Consider the following 14366-nt stretch of genomic DNA (forward strand, 5'->3'; position numbering starts at 1 on the left):
TGGACACAGGAAGGGGAACATCACACACAGGGGCCTATTATGGGGTGGGGGGTTGAGGAAGGATAGCATTAGGAGATATACCTAATGTGAATGACGAGTTAATGGGTGCAGCACACCAACATGGCACATGTATACATATGTAACAAACCTACACGTTGTGCACATGTACCCTAGAACATAAAGTATAATAATAATAATAAAGAATCAGTGAATGTAGTATCTTTATTCACTAAGAATGAGTAATCTGAAAAGGAAATTAAGAAAAAAATTCCGTTTACAGTAGCACCAAAAAGAATAAAATACTTAAGTATTAACTTAACCAGGAAGGTAAAAGACTTATTCAACAAACATTTTTTAAAAAATTACTGAAAGAACACATAAATAAATGGAAAAAGACATCCCATGTTCATGGATTAGCAGACAATACTGTTAAAATGTCAATAATTAGCCAAAGCAGTGTACAAATTCACTGTAATCCATTTCAAAATCCCAATATTTTTTGTAGGAATAGAAAAATCCGTCTTAAAATTCATATAGATTCTCAATCCCAAATAGCCAAAGCAATCTTGAAAAAGAACAAGTTGGAAGACTCAACACTTTCTGATTTCACAATTTATTACAAAGCCATGGTAGTCAAAACTGTGTGGCACTGGCATAGACAGACAACTCATATATATACACCAATGGAATAGCATAGGGAGCACAGAAATAAACCCTTACATATATGGTCAAATGATTTTTTGAGACGGATGCCAAGACCATTTGTCTGACTCAATTTGGGCTGCTATCAAAAAAAAAAAAATGTGATTGACAAGGTGGTTAATGGGCTGCTAAAAAAAAAAAAAATGTGATTGACAAGGTGGTTAAAGAATAAGCACTTATCTCTCACAGTTCTAAAGGCTAAACGTGCAAGATCAAGATGTCAGAATGATAAGGTTCTGGTGAGGGTTCTCTTCCTAATTTGGAGATGGCTGTTTTTTCCCTGTTTACTCACATGGCTGAGAAAGAGGGAGAAATCATTTCTCTTTTTATAAGAGTACTAATCTCATTTATGCGAATTCTACCTTCATGACCTAATTACCTCCCAAGGGTTCTACCTCCAAATACCATTATATTGAGGATTAAGCTTTCACATGTGATTATGGGAGAGAACACAAACATCCAGGCCATAATTCAATGGAGAAAGGCCAACCTTTTCAACAAATCATGATGGAAAAACTGGATGTCCACAGGCAAAAGAATGAAGTTGGCCCTAACACTGTGAACAAAAATGAACTTAAAATGGATCAAACACCTAAACGTACGAGCTAAAAACTATAAAACTCTTAAAAGAAAACAGGACAAAAGCTTCATGACATTGGATTTGTATATAACACCAGGGCTGGAGGAGACACAATGGCATCCAGTGTTGGTGAGCAGAAGAGAGGAAGATGACCACAACTGGAAACACTGGGGTGGAGCTGGAGCAGTGTGAGAAGACTGTGAATTAAGCCGTTTACACCCTTCTCTGAAACTGTGCACATTTTGATGCTTCATTCCTTTCCACCCAATGGTTTTTTATTCTTTGTGATCAGTCTCTTCCTTTTTCTTTCTCTTTTAAACTGACCACAATGTAGAATGTACATCTAAATATTCATTGGAATTTGCTGTTACCTCCTGTGTTCTTAAGATATTCTCTTTCTTCCACTTTCCCCATACATCAGACAACATCTGAATACTAGTTGTTAGTTGCTTTTGATTTGCCCACATCTATTTTTCAATCCATCAGCGTGGTCCACAATAGACAATCTTCCCCACCTCTACTGTGAATCACAAAATTCCAACTTTAAATACTATGTTGCTGGATCTTTTAAAAACAGATCATAATTTTCTGAAGCTCATTTCCTTGTAGACTTTTTGCTCATGTTGTGACTTCTGCACAATTTGAGGGTCAAGCAAATGAAACATTACACCCCAAAACATTAAATGCATGCTGTCCGAGAAGCAAGTATTGACTTTGTATATGATAAAAAAGACAACATACATGCATCCATGCTTTCTAGCTATTTCCTGAAACGCCAAGTGATGTACCTCTATTCCTGGTTTATTTGAATTTGTTCAAACCTTATAAAGCCAACTATTGCAAACAAAACAAAGAAGAAAACGCATTCCGATTTTTAAGTGTGTAAATAAGAAAAAGTTTGTCTTCTAAGCTTGAGGTATTTGGACCCTGCATCTCTCTCTCTCTGTCTCACACACACACATACACACACACAGACATACACATACATGCACACACCCCTCCATCTATGCTAAAAGAAGACCTCTACACTGATTCATTTTTCTTTTTTAAAAAACTGTGACAAAATGCACAATATAAAATTTTCTTTTTTAAAAAACTGTGACAAAATGCACAATATAAAATTTACTATCTTAACCATTTTTAAGCATATAGTTCAGTGGTATTAAATACATGTATACGGTTGTGCAATTATTACCACCATCCATCTCCAGAACTCTTTCTATCGTGCAAAACTGAAACTCTATACCCATCAAACAATAACTTCCAATTCCCTTCTCCCCTCAACCCCTGGCAGCCACCATTCTACTTTCTGTCTCTATAAATTTGACTACTTTAGGTATCTCATAGAAGTGGAATCATATAGTATTCATCTTTTTGTGATTGGCTTATTTCACTTAGCATAATGTCTCTAAGGTTCGTCCACACTTGAGCCTGTCAGAATGTCCTTTCTTTTTAAGGCTGAATAATATTCCATTGTATGTATATACCACATTTTCTTTATCCATTCACCTCTTGATGAACACTTTGGTTGGTTCCATGTTTTAGCTACTATGACTGCTGTGAATAAGGGGGTCCAAACATCTTTTCAAGACCCTGCTTCCAATTTTGGGGGGATATACCCAGAAGTGAAATTGCTGGATCATATGATAACACTTGTTATTATTATTATTTTTATAGTAGCCATCTTAATGGGTGTGAGATAGTGTCTCACTTTGGTTTTTATTTGCATTTCCCTAATGATTAATGAATTGAGCATCTTTTCATGTGTTTATTGGCCATTCATATTTCTTTGCAGAGATACCTATTCAAGTCTGTTGCCCATTTTTGAGTTGGTTTTTGTTATTGTTGTTGAGTTTTAAATGTCTCATATTTAGGATATTAATTCTGTATCATTTAAGTGGTTTACAAATATTTACTCTTATTCTATGGGCTGTCTTTTCACTCTGTTGAACTGTCCTTTGAAGCACAGAAGTTTTATATTTTATGGAGTCCAATTTGTTTATTTTTGCTTTTGTTACCCAGCCCTACTCCTTCACCAGTTGATTCTACTCTCTGGTGTCCTTCTTTTGCTCCTATTTTAGCTTCTGGCCTGTGGAGATCCCCCACTACGTGACTCTAAACCCAGAATGGATCCAGTATCCATTTTACATGAATCTCACCCTTAGGCCAAATGCACTGCGCCACCTCTTAGGAAAATAAACACTTCTTTGGAACACTGGCCTAGTACTTTACAATTTTTTCAGTCTTCAGGAGGGGATTTTTTTCATTGCTTTTATGGGAAATCAGCTGGATGTGAAAAAAAGGGGAAAATGCACTAATTGATTCCAAAAGTGGTGCTCGACTCTGCCTGGTTCATACAGTAAAGCAAGAACATTCAGGGTGTAGCTGCCTAAAACTAGGAGCACAAACCAAAGCCTAGGTTTACTTTTTCTCTTAAGTCCATTGAGGTTTCAAATGTGTTTTCCCTCCTGCATTTCTAGACTACTACCCCATCCCTCTTGTTTCTCCATCTCAACTTCCCGCCTCCCCACTTCCCTTCCCTGCCTATACAGAGGACTTCTTCCATGATAGGCAGAATAACAGCCCCCACAAAGAAGTTCATGCCCCAATTCCCAGAACCTAGAAATACATTACATTACATGGCAAAGAAGTTGCAGATGGAATTAAGGTTGTTAATCAGCCGACCTAAAAGTATATTATCCTGGATTATCTGGGTGGGCACAATGTAGTTACAAGGGTCCTTAAAAGTGGAAGAGGTGGGCAGAAGTCAGAGTCAGAGGAAGATGTGACTTCAGAGGAGGTCAGACTGATGTGACATGAGAAGGGCTCCACTCACCTTTGCCAGCTTTAAAGATGGAGGAAAGGGCCAAGAGCCAAGAAATGTTGACAGCCTCCAGAAGCTAGAAAATAAAAGAAAGTGGACTCTCAGAGCCTCAAAAAGGAACATAGCCCTACTTGTACCTTGATTTTAGCCCAGTGAGACCCATTTGAGACTAATGCTCTCCAGAATTATAAGATAGTATATTTCTATTGTTTAAGCCCTTAAACTTGTAGTAATATGTTACAGCAGCAATAGAACCAATATATTCTCTATCTCAGCCTCCTCAAGCCACTCCATCAGGAGATGGAGCTTTTCCCAGGGAGCATGAAAGGCATTGAGACACAGACTTTCCTTGATGCTTGAATGACAATAATGGGTCATTTACTCAGTTAATAGCAGGTCTGTTGGCTAATGACAGAGAACTCCTCAATAATGGTGGCATCAATAACATAGGCACTTATTTCTCTCTCACATCAAAGGTAGCCATCTCACAGTTGGCATGGTGGCTCCACAAAGTCAGTAAGGACCCAGATCCTTCTTGTTCACCCTAGTGTAGCAGTCATTCTAGAGGTTTAAGATGGATTTCTGTGATCAATGCAGATGCCTCCCAGGCCAGTAGCAGGGGGAAGGAGAGACAAGGCATATACCTCTTCCCTTCAAGAACATTTCTGCTTATATCTCATTGACCAAAACTTAGTTATGTAACTATACCTAGCCTCAAGGGAGGCTTGGAATGTATCTTTCAGCAAAATACACCTAGCTAAAATTTAGGGTTCTTGTGGTCTCCGCTAAGACGAAAAAAAGTCCCATTACTAATGAAGAAGAAAGGAAGAGGGATTAGAAGGCAAGTTGTGATCTCTGCCAAAGGTCACCCTGTAATCTGATGTAGATTCAGGGCAAAAGAGTCACTGGCCAGAATCTTAAATCTCCCAATAAGAATTTGGTAATTCTGTGATAGTCTGCATTCCAGCGTGATGAATGAATTCCAGTTTGGCAGAAACATTAGCTTCACAGAACAGCATCCAGGGGCTTGTAGATCGTGGCTGCATCCAACATTGGATGAATAGAAGAAGCTACTCTTCTGAATAAGTCAATGCTCTATCTTGGCCCTGTGAAGTCTTCCTAGGCTGTTAGATGTTTGTTTAATTGTGGGGCATGTAATTTCCCTGTGAGGCTGCGATAATTGGGTCCCTAACCATGCTGATGAAATAATACTTGTTAAAGTCTCCTTTTATTATTTTGTTTTTCCATGCAATTCTCCTTCCTTTGATCTCCAAATGTACAAAAGTAGAGTTCAGAGATCTCTGTGACTTCAAAAATTCCTTCAGTCTTCCCTCCCATTTTATTGTCTCCAAACTCTTTGAAAATAAATTGAGGGATAGCCAGGCATGGTGGCTCACACCTGTAATCCCAGCACTTTGGGAGGCCAAGGTGGGCAGATCACGAGGTCAGGAGATGGAGACCATCCTGGCTAACATGGTGAAACCCCATCTCTACTAAAAATATAAAAAATTAGCTGGGCGTGGAGTGGGCGCCTGTCGTCACAGCTACTTGGGAGGCTGAGGCAGGAGAATGGTGTGACCAGGGGAGGCGAGCTTGCAGTGAGGACTGAGATCATGCCACTGCACTCCAGCCTGGGGTGAACAGAGCAAGACTCTGTCTCAAAAAAAAAAAAAAAAAAAGGAAAGAAAAGCAAATGGAGGGAAAAATTAATTATCCTCCAAATTTATTCTGTAGAATGCTTGTTAGGGTGGCTTCATTTTGCTAGCTATTCTTTAACATAATATTCTCCATGAAGGCGACTTGTATATTACAGAGGAGTGTGATACATAATTTCTTCTTTGTGTCTTGAAAATTGGATATCAAGAAATAAGTAACAAAAGAGATAATTCATAGATTTTGCTTTTGGTCATTAAGAAAAGAATTATTTGTTGATTTTAGTTGGTATGTTAAAAAAAATCTATGTACAGAATTTGTTATGGGTTATTCTTCCTTTTCCAGCTTTTCTGTGTGTTCTTTCTTTTCTTTTAAGATAAGTAACCTGATCTTGCTTCATCCTTTAGTAAAAGATTGCCCAAAGCTAGCAGAAGTCATTATTTTTATATAGTATCTTCAGAACAAGATTCCATTAGTGTCGACGAGGCAGTGTTTAATGTTTCTGTTTCATGGGTCATGCACTCTAGTCAAATCAAAGCACTTTGGTTTTGCTTTATCCAATAGGATATCAGTGATCTCAAGGAGCACAGATGGTCCTAAAATTGCATATGACACCTTGACACAAAGTAAGATTGATTCAGAATGTGGGGAAATGGGCATTGAGAATAAAATAAGATATTTTCCAAGATGAACAACAATAATAAAGTGAGATGGTATATCAAGAAAGGATTAGAAGAGAAATGAATGTGGGATAGGATTTGAAGGAGAGCACACATGGAGAGAGAAGTATGGTAGAGACAAAGAAACTATCTCACAGTCTGTGTAGGAACAGAACTCTACTCAAACTCCTGGTCTCAAGGGATCCTCCCACCTTGACCTTTCAGAGTACTGGGATTACAGGCGTGGGCAACCATGCCCAGCCAAGAACTCTACTCTCAAAATGTTTATGTTCCAGATTTATAAAAGAAATAAGTTAATACGTTTGTTGCACTTCATTTAGAATAACACTGGTGAACCAATTGACATATTTAACCATTAGGCATGGCAATCCCTCCCACTTGGCATGATAGACATGTCCCTGAGAAATTATTAGTAAAGTAGATCGTTGTGACTCAAACTTAATTTCAAATACAGTGGGAGGAATGGCTATTTACAACAATGCTGGATTAAGTGACACTGAAAAGCCAAGCCTCCCACTATAGTGTCTCTGTAGTATAATACGCTGAGGTGGTCACAGCTAACCAGAAGGATAGGGTTTGAGCCCACTGGGAGAACATTTGGTAATATTCTTTTTGTGTGTGTGTCTGTGTGTGTGTGTTTTTTTTTTCCTCTGAAGAAGGGATGGGGAAGTAGGGAGAGTTGGAAAATCAAACCTCATCCTCTGGTCTGCCTGCCAATCTGAGGTAATACTGACCATGGATGGAGAGGGCTGGAGAAGCCGGGCCTGGCTACAGCCACTGCTTTGAGATCCCCTAGTTGTGATGAACTTGCACATTTGCTGGCTCGTGAATTGTCTGATACAATCTTCTTTTTGTTTTCTTTTCTAGTGTTTCTGAAAGATCTATCCAGCACTCCGATGGCCAGCAACAATACCGCCAGCATAGCACAAGCCAGGAAGCTGGTAGAGCAGCTTAAGATGGAAGCCAACATTGACAGGATAAAGGTGAGGATGGCCTAACCCCACACTTCATCTAGCCTGAGTCTAAGGCACATGATTTGCCATCATCTGTCATGTGACCACTCTTTCCTAGAGAGGGATAAAACCAGTAATGACAGGAGAGCATCTTAAAGATTAGGCAGAAGTTCATTTCTAATGTATCTTTCCCTCCTCCAGCATAAAATAATAGAATAAATTAGATCCTCTTTCCCGTGTAGAATTAAAAACAAATAACGCAACACAACAAAAAAGCAAAACAGGCTCATGGTTAAATTCTAGTGACAGAAATTAGAGAACATATGAAATATATCAGTGCACTAGTTCCCCTCCCTGTCCTCATGGAAATCTTTTTCTCATTTGGTTTTTAATTTTTTCTGTCCTGGTTCAGGTTCTAAGGCTAAATATCTATCCTTTGTGTCTAACCCTTCTAGTTATCCTTGCACATTGTAAGTTTTTTCTTCTTTATTGAATTTTTTTTTCCTGCAAAACACAAAAGTCACACCTTGCCTCCCTCAGAAGTCTATGTGTTTCTTTTTTTCCTCTCCCTCTCCAGACCTAGATAGCTTTGCCGTAAGTTGGGGCTAATGCACCTAGAACCAAGACTTCAAATTCAGACCCTTTGTCGGTAGTTTTCAGATGAAAAGTTGGCTAATATGCTGTCATTATTAATAGATGGCTATGGCATGGTGGCAAAGTGAATTTTTGTTAACCATCAAAACTTTACTGCCCCAGAAGTAAAATGCCTTACCCAAGAATTCTATGAAATGCAACTCGGAAACGTATCTCATTGTACTAAGATAAACTACAACCTTCTTCTAAATGCCCTTTTAAAACTAGAATATTTTTCCTATTTTCTCCATACTTAATTCAGCACCTGGGCAATCCAGCTGTCCTTTGGGGTCTGACAAGGTCAATAAACTGTAGCTCATGGGCCAAATCCAGCCCACTGCCTATGTTTATAAATAAAGTTTTATTGGAACACACTCATTTACATATTGTGTATGACTGCTTTCACTCTAAAACAGCAGAGTAGAGTGGTTGTAACACAGACCATATTGCCCACAAAGCTGAAATAGTTACTCTCTGGGGCTTTATAGAAAGCTCACTGACCCCTGGGCTACAGCAGTGGTTCTCAGCTCATCTGTGCGTTCCCAACACCCAGAGAGCTCTATAAAAGGACCAATTACCGAACCACACCCAAACCAATTAAATTAGAATCTATTGGGGAATGATTCAGGCATCAGTATTTTTTAAAAAGAATATTTCAGTTCATTCCGATGTATGGCCAAGGTTGAAAACCACTGTCCTATGGGAAGGAGTTTGCTTCTGCTAAGTTTCATCAGGTATGTGCTAGAGAGTGAAGAGAGAGCTATTCTTACTCTACAAGTAAGATGAGAAAATACCCATGGACGTCTTCCCATTTATCGTGAATCTCCTTTGTAAAATTTGATGCCTAGTAATGGACCACAGGATTTAATCAGCTCCTGCTCTTCTTTCAACAGCCTTAATTCTTATTCTTTACTCATGACTGAGATCAATAAAGGGACCTTACCTTGCTCCTTTGCGATCTTCCTCTTCTCTTTTCTTGCTTCTTCTTTTCACTATCTTGCTGAAAAGCACAAGGTGACAGGTGGGCACAATAACTGCTGAGAGAAGTAAGGTGGCCCATGGATTGTCAAATCAGAAAGGGCCATTCAGTTATTTTTGAGGGAGAGGAGGTTCTGCCCATGGGCCTTCTGGAAAATACCACTTTGATTTTTGAGGTGGTCCAACTGTGATAAAAGTTTGCGAAGCTTTACTGTGGTTGATGTTTTCTGTTAATATTCAGCATCCCAGCATCCCCAGTTACTGTTCCTGAAGGAGGATGTGATGTGCTTATGGGTGATGAAAACTGACAGCAGAAGAAAGATAATAGAAATGGAACTTTTCAGAAATAGTTTAGATTTTATCATCCCTCTCCTGAATTACTGAATGCAAGGGGCTCCTATTTGCTGTCTGCAATTCCATCTCAACACATCTCCATCCCCACCATCAATTACCTTCCATATTCCTGCCAAATATAATGTTCTAAAAGAAAATCTAATTATACTCCTCTTCACTGAAAATCAGCTTATGATTCCCCATTACCAATAAAATAAAATTCAGACCCTTTAGCTGTGTATACAAAGTTCCTCTGACCCCTGTCATCTCTTCAGCTTCATTCCTGCTCTCTTTTCTGCATGCCATGTAGAACCACTTTTAATTCTTTTGATGGAAATTTCAAATACCTAGAACATCCAATCTCCTTTGCCCCTCTATCTTGCTGCTTTACTTACCTGACTTTACTTAACACTTCACTGCATTGAATCATTAAAGATTCAGATCAAATTATTAGATCCTTTAAAAAGTTTTCCTAGATCCTCATCATAAGGTTGGATTTTTGCTGTTTGTTCAGTTGTTCATTCATTTACTTATATAAAGCTCTCTTACTGAAAACTTTCTAAATTACAAGGGCTTGTTAGGTTCTAAAGAGATGGAGATAGACAAAAACATGATTCTTGCTCTCAGAGATCCCTGACCCAGTTGGGGGCTACAAAAAAATTGAACAAGGCCTGTTATTGATGCAAACAAGATATCCAAGAAGCATAGTTACTAAATGTCATCAGAAAGAAGCCAACCCCACACTCTGATTGCCCTTTGAAGAGACACAAATACATCACTACTAAAAAAGAAGCAAAGCATGAACTTGAAAAACTGGGTGTGAGTAGTTGCCTTCCTAGGTGATCTTCACATTCAAATCTCTGAATCCCACTTGACGCCACTGGACCTTACATTGTTAGAAATATAGCAGCAGCCTGTATTTCAGCATTTGCTGTGTACCTCAGAGCTAGGCAGGCTTGCTGTGGTGAAGTGACAGATTATTTTTAGTTGAGCGGTTGGATAAAATGTTGACTGTGTTGACACGGTTGTCAGCTAGCTGGTTTAGGGCTTGGTTATCTGCCTTTAGAAGTCTTTTCAAGGCTTTTGAGCATTCAGGCTTCTCCACCTACTTTCCATACACGATCCTGTCAGCAGAAAGGGGCTTCTCTGAAGATCCCAGGCTTGTGATTTTCCAGTGAGAGTAGTGACCTCTTCAAATTATAAAGGATAGAAATGGCTTTATATATGTCTGGCAGAACCTACTGCAACTGAGGTGGCAAAGAATAGGACTCTTAAGAGGATTTGGGGACACAGCTGGAATTGGAGTTGTTGAGGGTCTCTTAAGCAGGTTGTGGCCTTATCCCTCATGTGACCCCCAGAATAAATTATGCTGCATAAAGTAGCCCTACTCTATGAATAACATAGTCACATGAATAACATGTTTGTTTTTTAAGCCTTCTTGTTTTCTATTCCTTTACATCACAGACCCTGGGAGATTTGGGCTAAGTGAACCCATTATCTGTTCATAAGCCTCAGGCATGTATAAATTATACTCCCAGCCTCTTTGGGAGTATTTCTTTGTTAGGATTTCATTCGAGGACAGAGGGTAAAGAGAAATAAAACGAAACTGGGAAGAGAGTTAGGGGAAGGGGGAGAGAGGGGCTGTGGACTGTGACACCTGGATGAATGAAACAGCAATAGACTCACACTAACACTAACCAAAGACAAAATGAAATAAATCTTGTCCTTAGAGCACAAGAGGAGGGAACATGCACAAAAGTAAAGGACAGCAGGGCTTTGGTAAATCTCTTTATTCATCATTGTATTAGGACTCTTTGAGTTTCTAATAATAGGAATCTAAACCAAGCTAGCTTAAGCAGAAAGAGGTACTGATTATAAAGGATACAGGATGTCTCAATCCAAGAGCAGAAATGTGGCTGGATAGGCAGTGGAAGTGAGAACTGGAAGGCCATTGAGAACTGCGAGTGCTCCATCACCTGTCTCTGCTTCTCTCTTTGTGTCTGCCTCTTCCTTTTCCTGAGAAGAAGGGATTTTTTAGCTGCCAGGTCCATATAGTAGGCACAAGATGACTGCCCATGGTTCCCAGGATCACAACAACTCATAGTTCCAACTCCATGAAAAAAGAGATGGCTTGATTCAATCCTTTTCAGTCTCCATAGCACATAGTCCTAGAGTGCCATCTCTGTTCCAGCAAGAATGAGCTGTCTCCAGCTTCAATCAACTGACATTCAAATTGAACTCCATTATACAGACATAGACCCTAGGAATTAACCTGCCCATTTGGAGGAATGGGAATGGGAATGGGAATCATTGTAAGCTGGAAAGATGCTCTTTGGCAGGAGTTGCTATTAGTACTATGAAAAATAATGTAGATTTAAGAGCAAAAGATATAAGATGCAAGGCCAGGAGCATGGGTAAAATTATTGCTTTTTAATTAATTGGCTGTTCCATAAATTGACCCCACAGGAAAAAATGTCTCATTTCTCCCATATACTCACCACAGACCTTTCCAAGTGATTCTCTTTATTGTTCTAAAAGTGTGTCATGCAAAGTGTCACCTCCCTGGTTATTCTGGGTTTCTCACTGAGAATACCCTTCCCCCTTATTTCTTTGCCTCTGCCAATCTTTTTTTTTTTAATTTATTTATTTTTATTATACTTTAAGTTCTAGGGTACATGTTGCATAAACGTGCAGGTTTGTTACATATGTAATACCTTGTGGGCCATGTTGGTGTGCTGCACCCATCAACTCGTCAGCACCCATCAATTCATCATTTATATCATGTATAACTCCCCAATGCAATCCCTCCCCCCGCCCATGATAGGCCCCGGTGTGTGATGTTCCCCTTCCCGAGTCCAAGTGATCTCATTGTTCAAGTTCCCACTATGAGTGAGAACATGTGGTGTTGTTTCTCTTCTTGTGATAGTTTTGCCTAAGAAGATGGTTTCCAGCTGCATCCATGTCCCTACAAAGGACGCAAACTCATCCTTTTTATGGCTGCATAGTATTCCATGGTGTATATGTGCCACATTTTCTTAATCCAGTCTGTCACAGATGGACATTTGGGTTGATTCAAGTCTTTGCTATTGTGAATAGTGCCGCAAATAAACATACGTGTGGCATGTGTCTTTGTAGTAGAATAATTTATAATCCTTTGGGTAAATACCCAGTAGTGGGGATGGCTGGGTCATATGGTACATCTAGTTCGAGATCCTTGAGGAATTGGCCATACTGGTTCCATAATTGGTTGAACTAGTTTACAATCCCACCCAAGCAGTAGTAAAAGTGTTCCTATTTCTCAAGGCATCGCTCTCGCAACACCTGTTGTTTCCTGATTTTTTAAATGATTGGGCCGTTCTAATGGTGTGAGATGAGTTTACTCAGAATGAGATACTCATTGTGGTTTTGATTGCATTTCTCTGATGGCCGCCAGTGATGATGAGCATTTTTTTCATGTGTCTGTTGGCCCCTGTATGAATGTCTTCTTTGAGAAATGTCTGTTCATATCCTTTGGCGCCACTTTTTGATGGGGTTTGTTTTTTTCTTGTAATATTTGTTTGAGTTCTTTGTAGATTCTGGATTTAGGCCCTTTGTCAGATGAGTGAGATTGCAAAATTTTCTCCCGTCTTTTCTGTAGGCTTGCTGTTCACTCCTGATGGTAGTTTGCTTTGCTGTTGGCAGAAGCTCTTTAGTTTAATATGATCCCATTGTAATTTTGGCCCTTTTGCTGGCCGTTGCTTTTGGGTGTTTTAGACATGAAGTCCTTGCCCATGCCTATGTCCTGAATGGTAGCTACCTAGATTTTCTTCTAGGGTTTTTATGGTATTTAGGTCTAACATTTAAGTCTCTAATCCATCTTCGAATTAAATCTTCGTATAAGGAGTAAAGGAAGGATCCAGTTTCCAGCTTTCTACCTTATGGCCTAGCCAATTTTCCCAGCACCATTTATTAAATAGGGAATCCTTTCCCGCATTTCTTATTTCTCTCAAGGTTTGTCCAAAGATCAGATGGCTGTAGATGTGTGCGGTTCCAATGGGTTATATCTCTGTTTTGGTACCAGTACCATGCTGTTTTGGTTACTATAGCCTTGTAGTATAGTTTGAAGTCAGGTAGCGTGACGCCTCTGCCAATCTTATTCCTCCTTTAGGGGTCAGCTCAAGTTCCTACTTGTTCATGAATCTCTTTTTCTATTCTGATCATATTTACTAATCAATTTACTAATTAGTTTCATCTTCATCAAATAAATTTTTCCACCTAAACTACATAGTCCTTTTCAAAGACCATGTTGTCTACTTGTTTGCGTCTTTCATGGTACTGGGGTACATAAGCATTTTGTAAAAACTTTTTTTAGTAGACAGCTTTAAATTTGTATATTAAGAGTGTCATACAACAAAACATTACTATATTCCCCATGACATTACCAATTACATTTATGGACTTGGAGATTCCAAGCATGAATGTAACTGGACAAATAAAACTGTGGTAATGGGGAATTCAAATTAAATATTTTTTAAAAGGATAGAATTTAGTCATTTTAAAGAAAGACAAATTGTTTCATATCATTGTATGATCATAAGTATCTAGCGTTTATAGTGTGCCTTCTGTTTAAAACACTTTAACATATAAAACACTTTAACATATAAAAAGAACAGACTGACTTTCTCCACAACGAGGACAAATATGTATAAATTAGTGAGCTGAATATGGACGTTTCTAATGATTAAGTCATCTTTATGATGATTATGATAATAGATTGAAATTGAACTTCATGGAACCCTGTAGTGAGAAATAGTCCAGTTAGACAATATGCTTGGAACTAGAGAAAGGACATGTATTCCAGGTTTAGGACATTTTGAGTATTTTTCCAGCATTTGAGCTGAGAGTATCCCTTCCCTAAAATGCTTGTGTTCAATTTTATTAGGAAAAATGGAATACAATCCTCCTTCTAGGTCAACTGACAGTATTATCAGGGATGATAAAATCAGTAAAGTGTATCAAAGGACTAAATAGAGGAAAGGGTTGTGTTCAAA

At 38.9% G+C, this 14366-nt stretch overlaps 1 protein-coding gene across 11 annotated transcripts in view; it reads left to right on the forward strand.

Moving 5' to 3' along the window:
* The window catches only part of GNG2 (G protein subunit gamma 2), a 135395-nt gene that overhangs the window by 105060 nt on the left and 15969 nt on the right, over nucleotides 1–14366 (forward strand). For all 11 annotated transcript variants that reach the window (XR_001880979.1, XM_017849526.1, XM_017849521.1 and 8 more), the window contains one exon: nucleotides 7307–7422. Coding sequence is in view for 10 of the 11 variants with exons in the window: in XM_017849521.1 (XP_017705010.1) it covers nucleotides 7307–7422 (116 nt within the window). In the remaining variant the exon portion in view is untranslated. The remainder of the gene's footprint in view (nucleotides 1–7306; nucleotides 7423–14366) is intronic.

The sequence above is a fragment of the Rhinopithecus bieti genome, unplaced genomic scaffold (genome assembly GCF_001698545.2).
Source record: "Rhinopithecus bieti isolate Rb0 unplaced genomic scaffold, ASM169854v2 scaffold_29928, whole genome shotgun sequence".
NCBI lineage: Eukaryota > Metazoa > Chordata > Mammalia > Primates > Cercopithecidae > Rhinopithecus > Rhinopithecus bieti.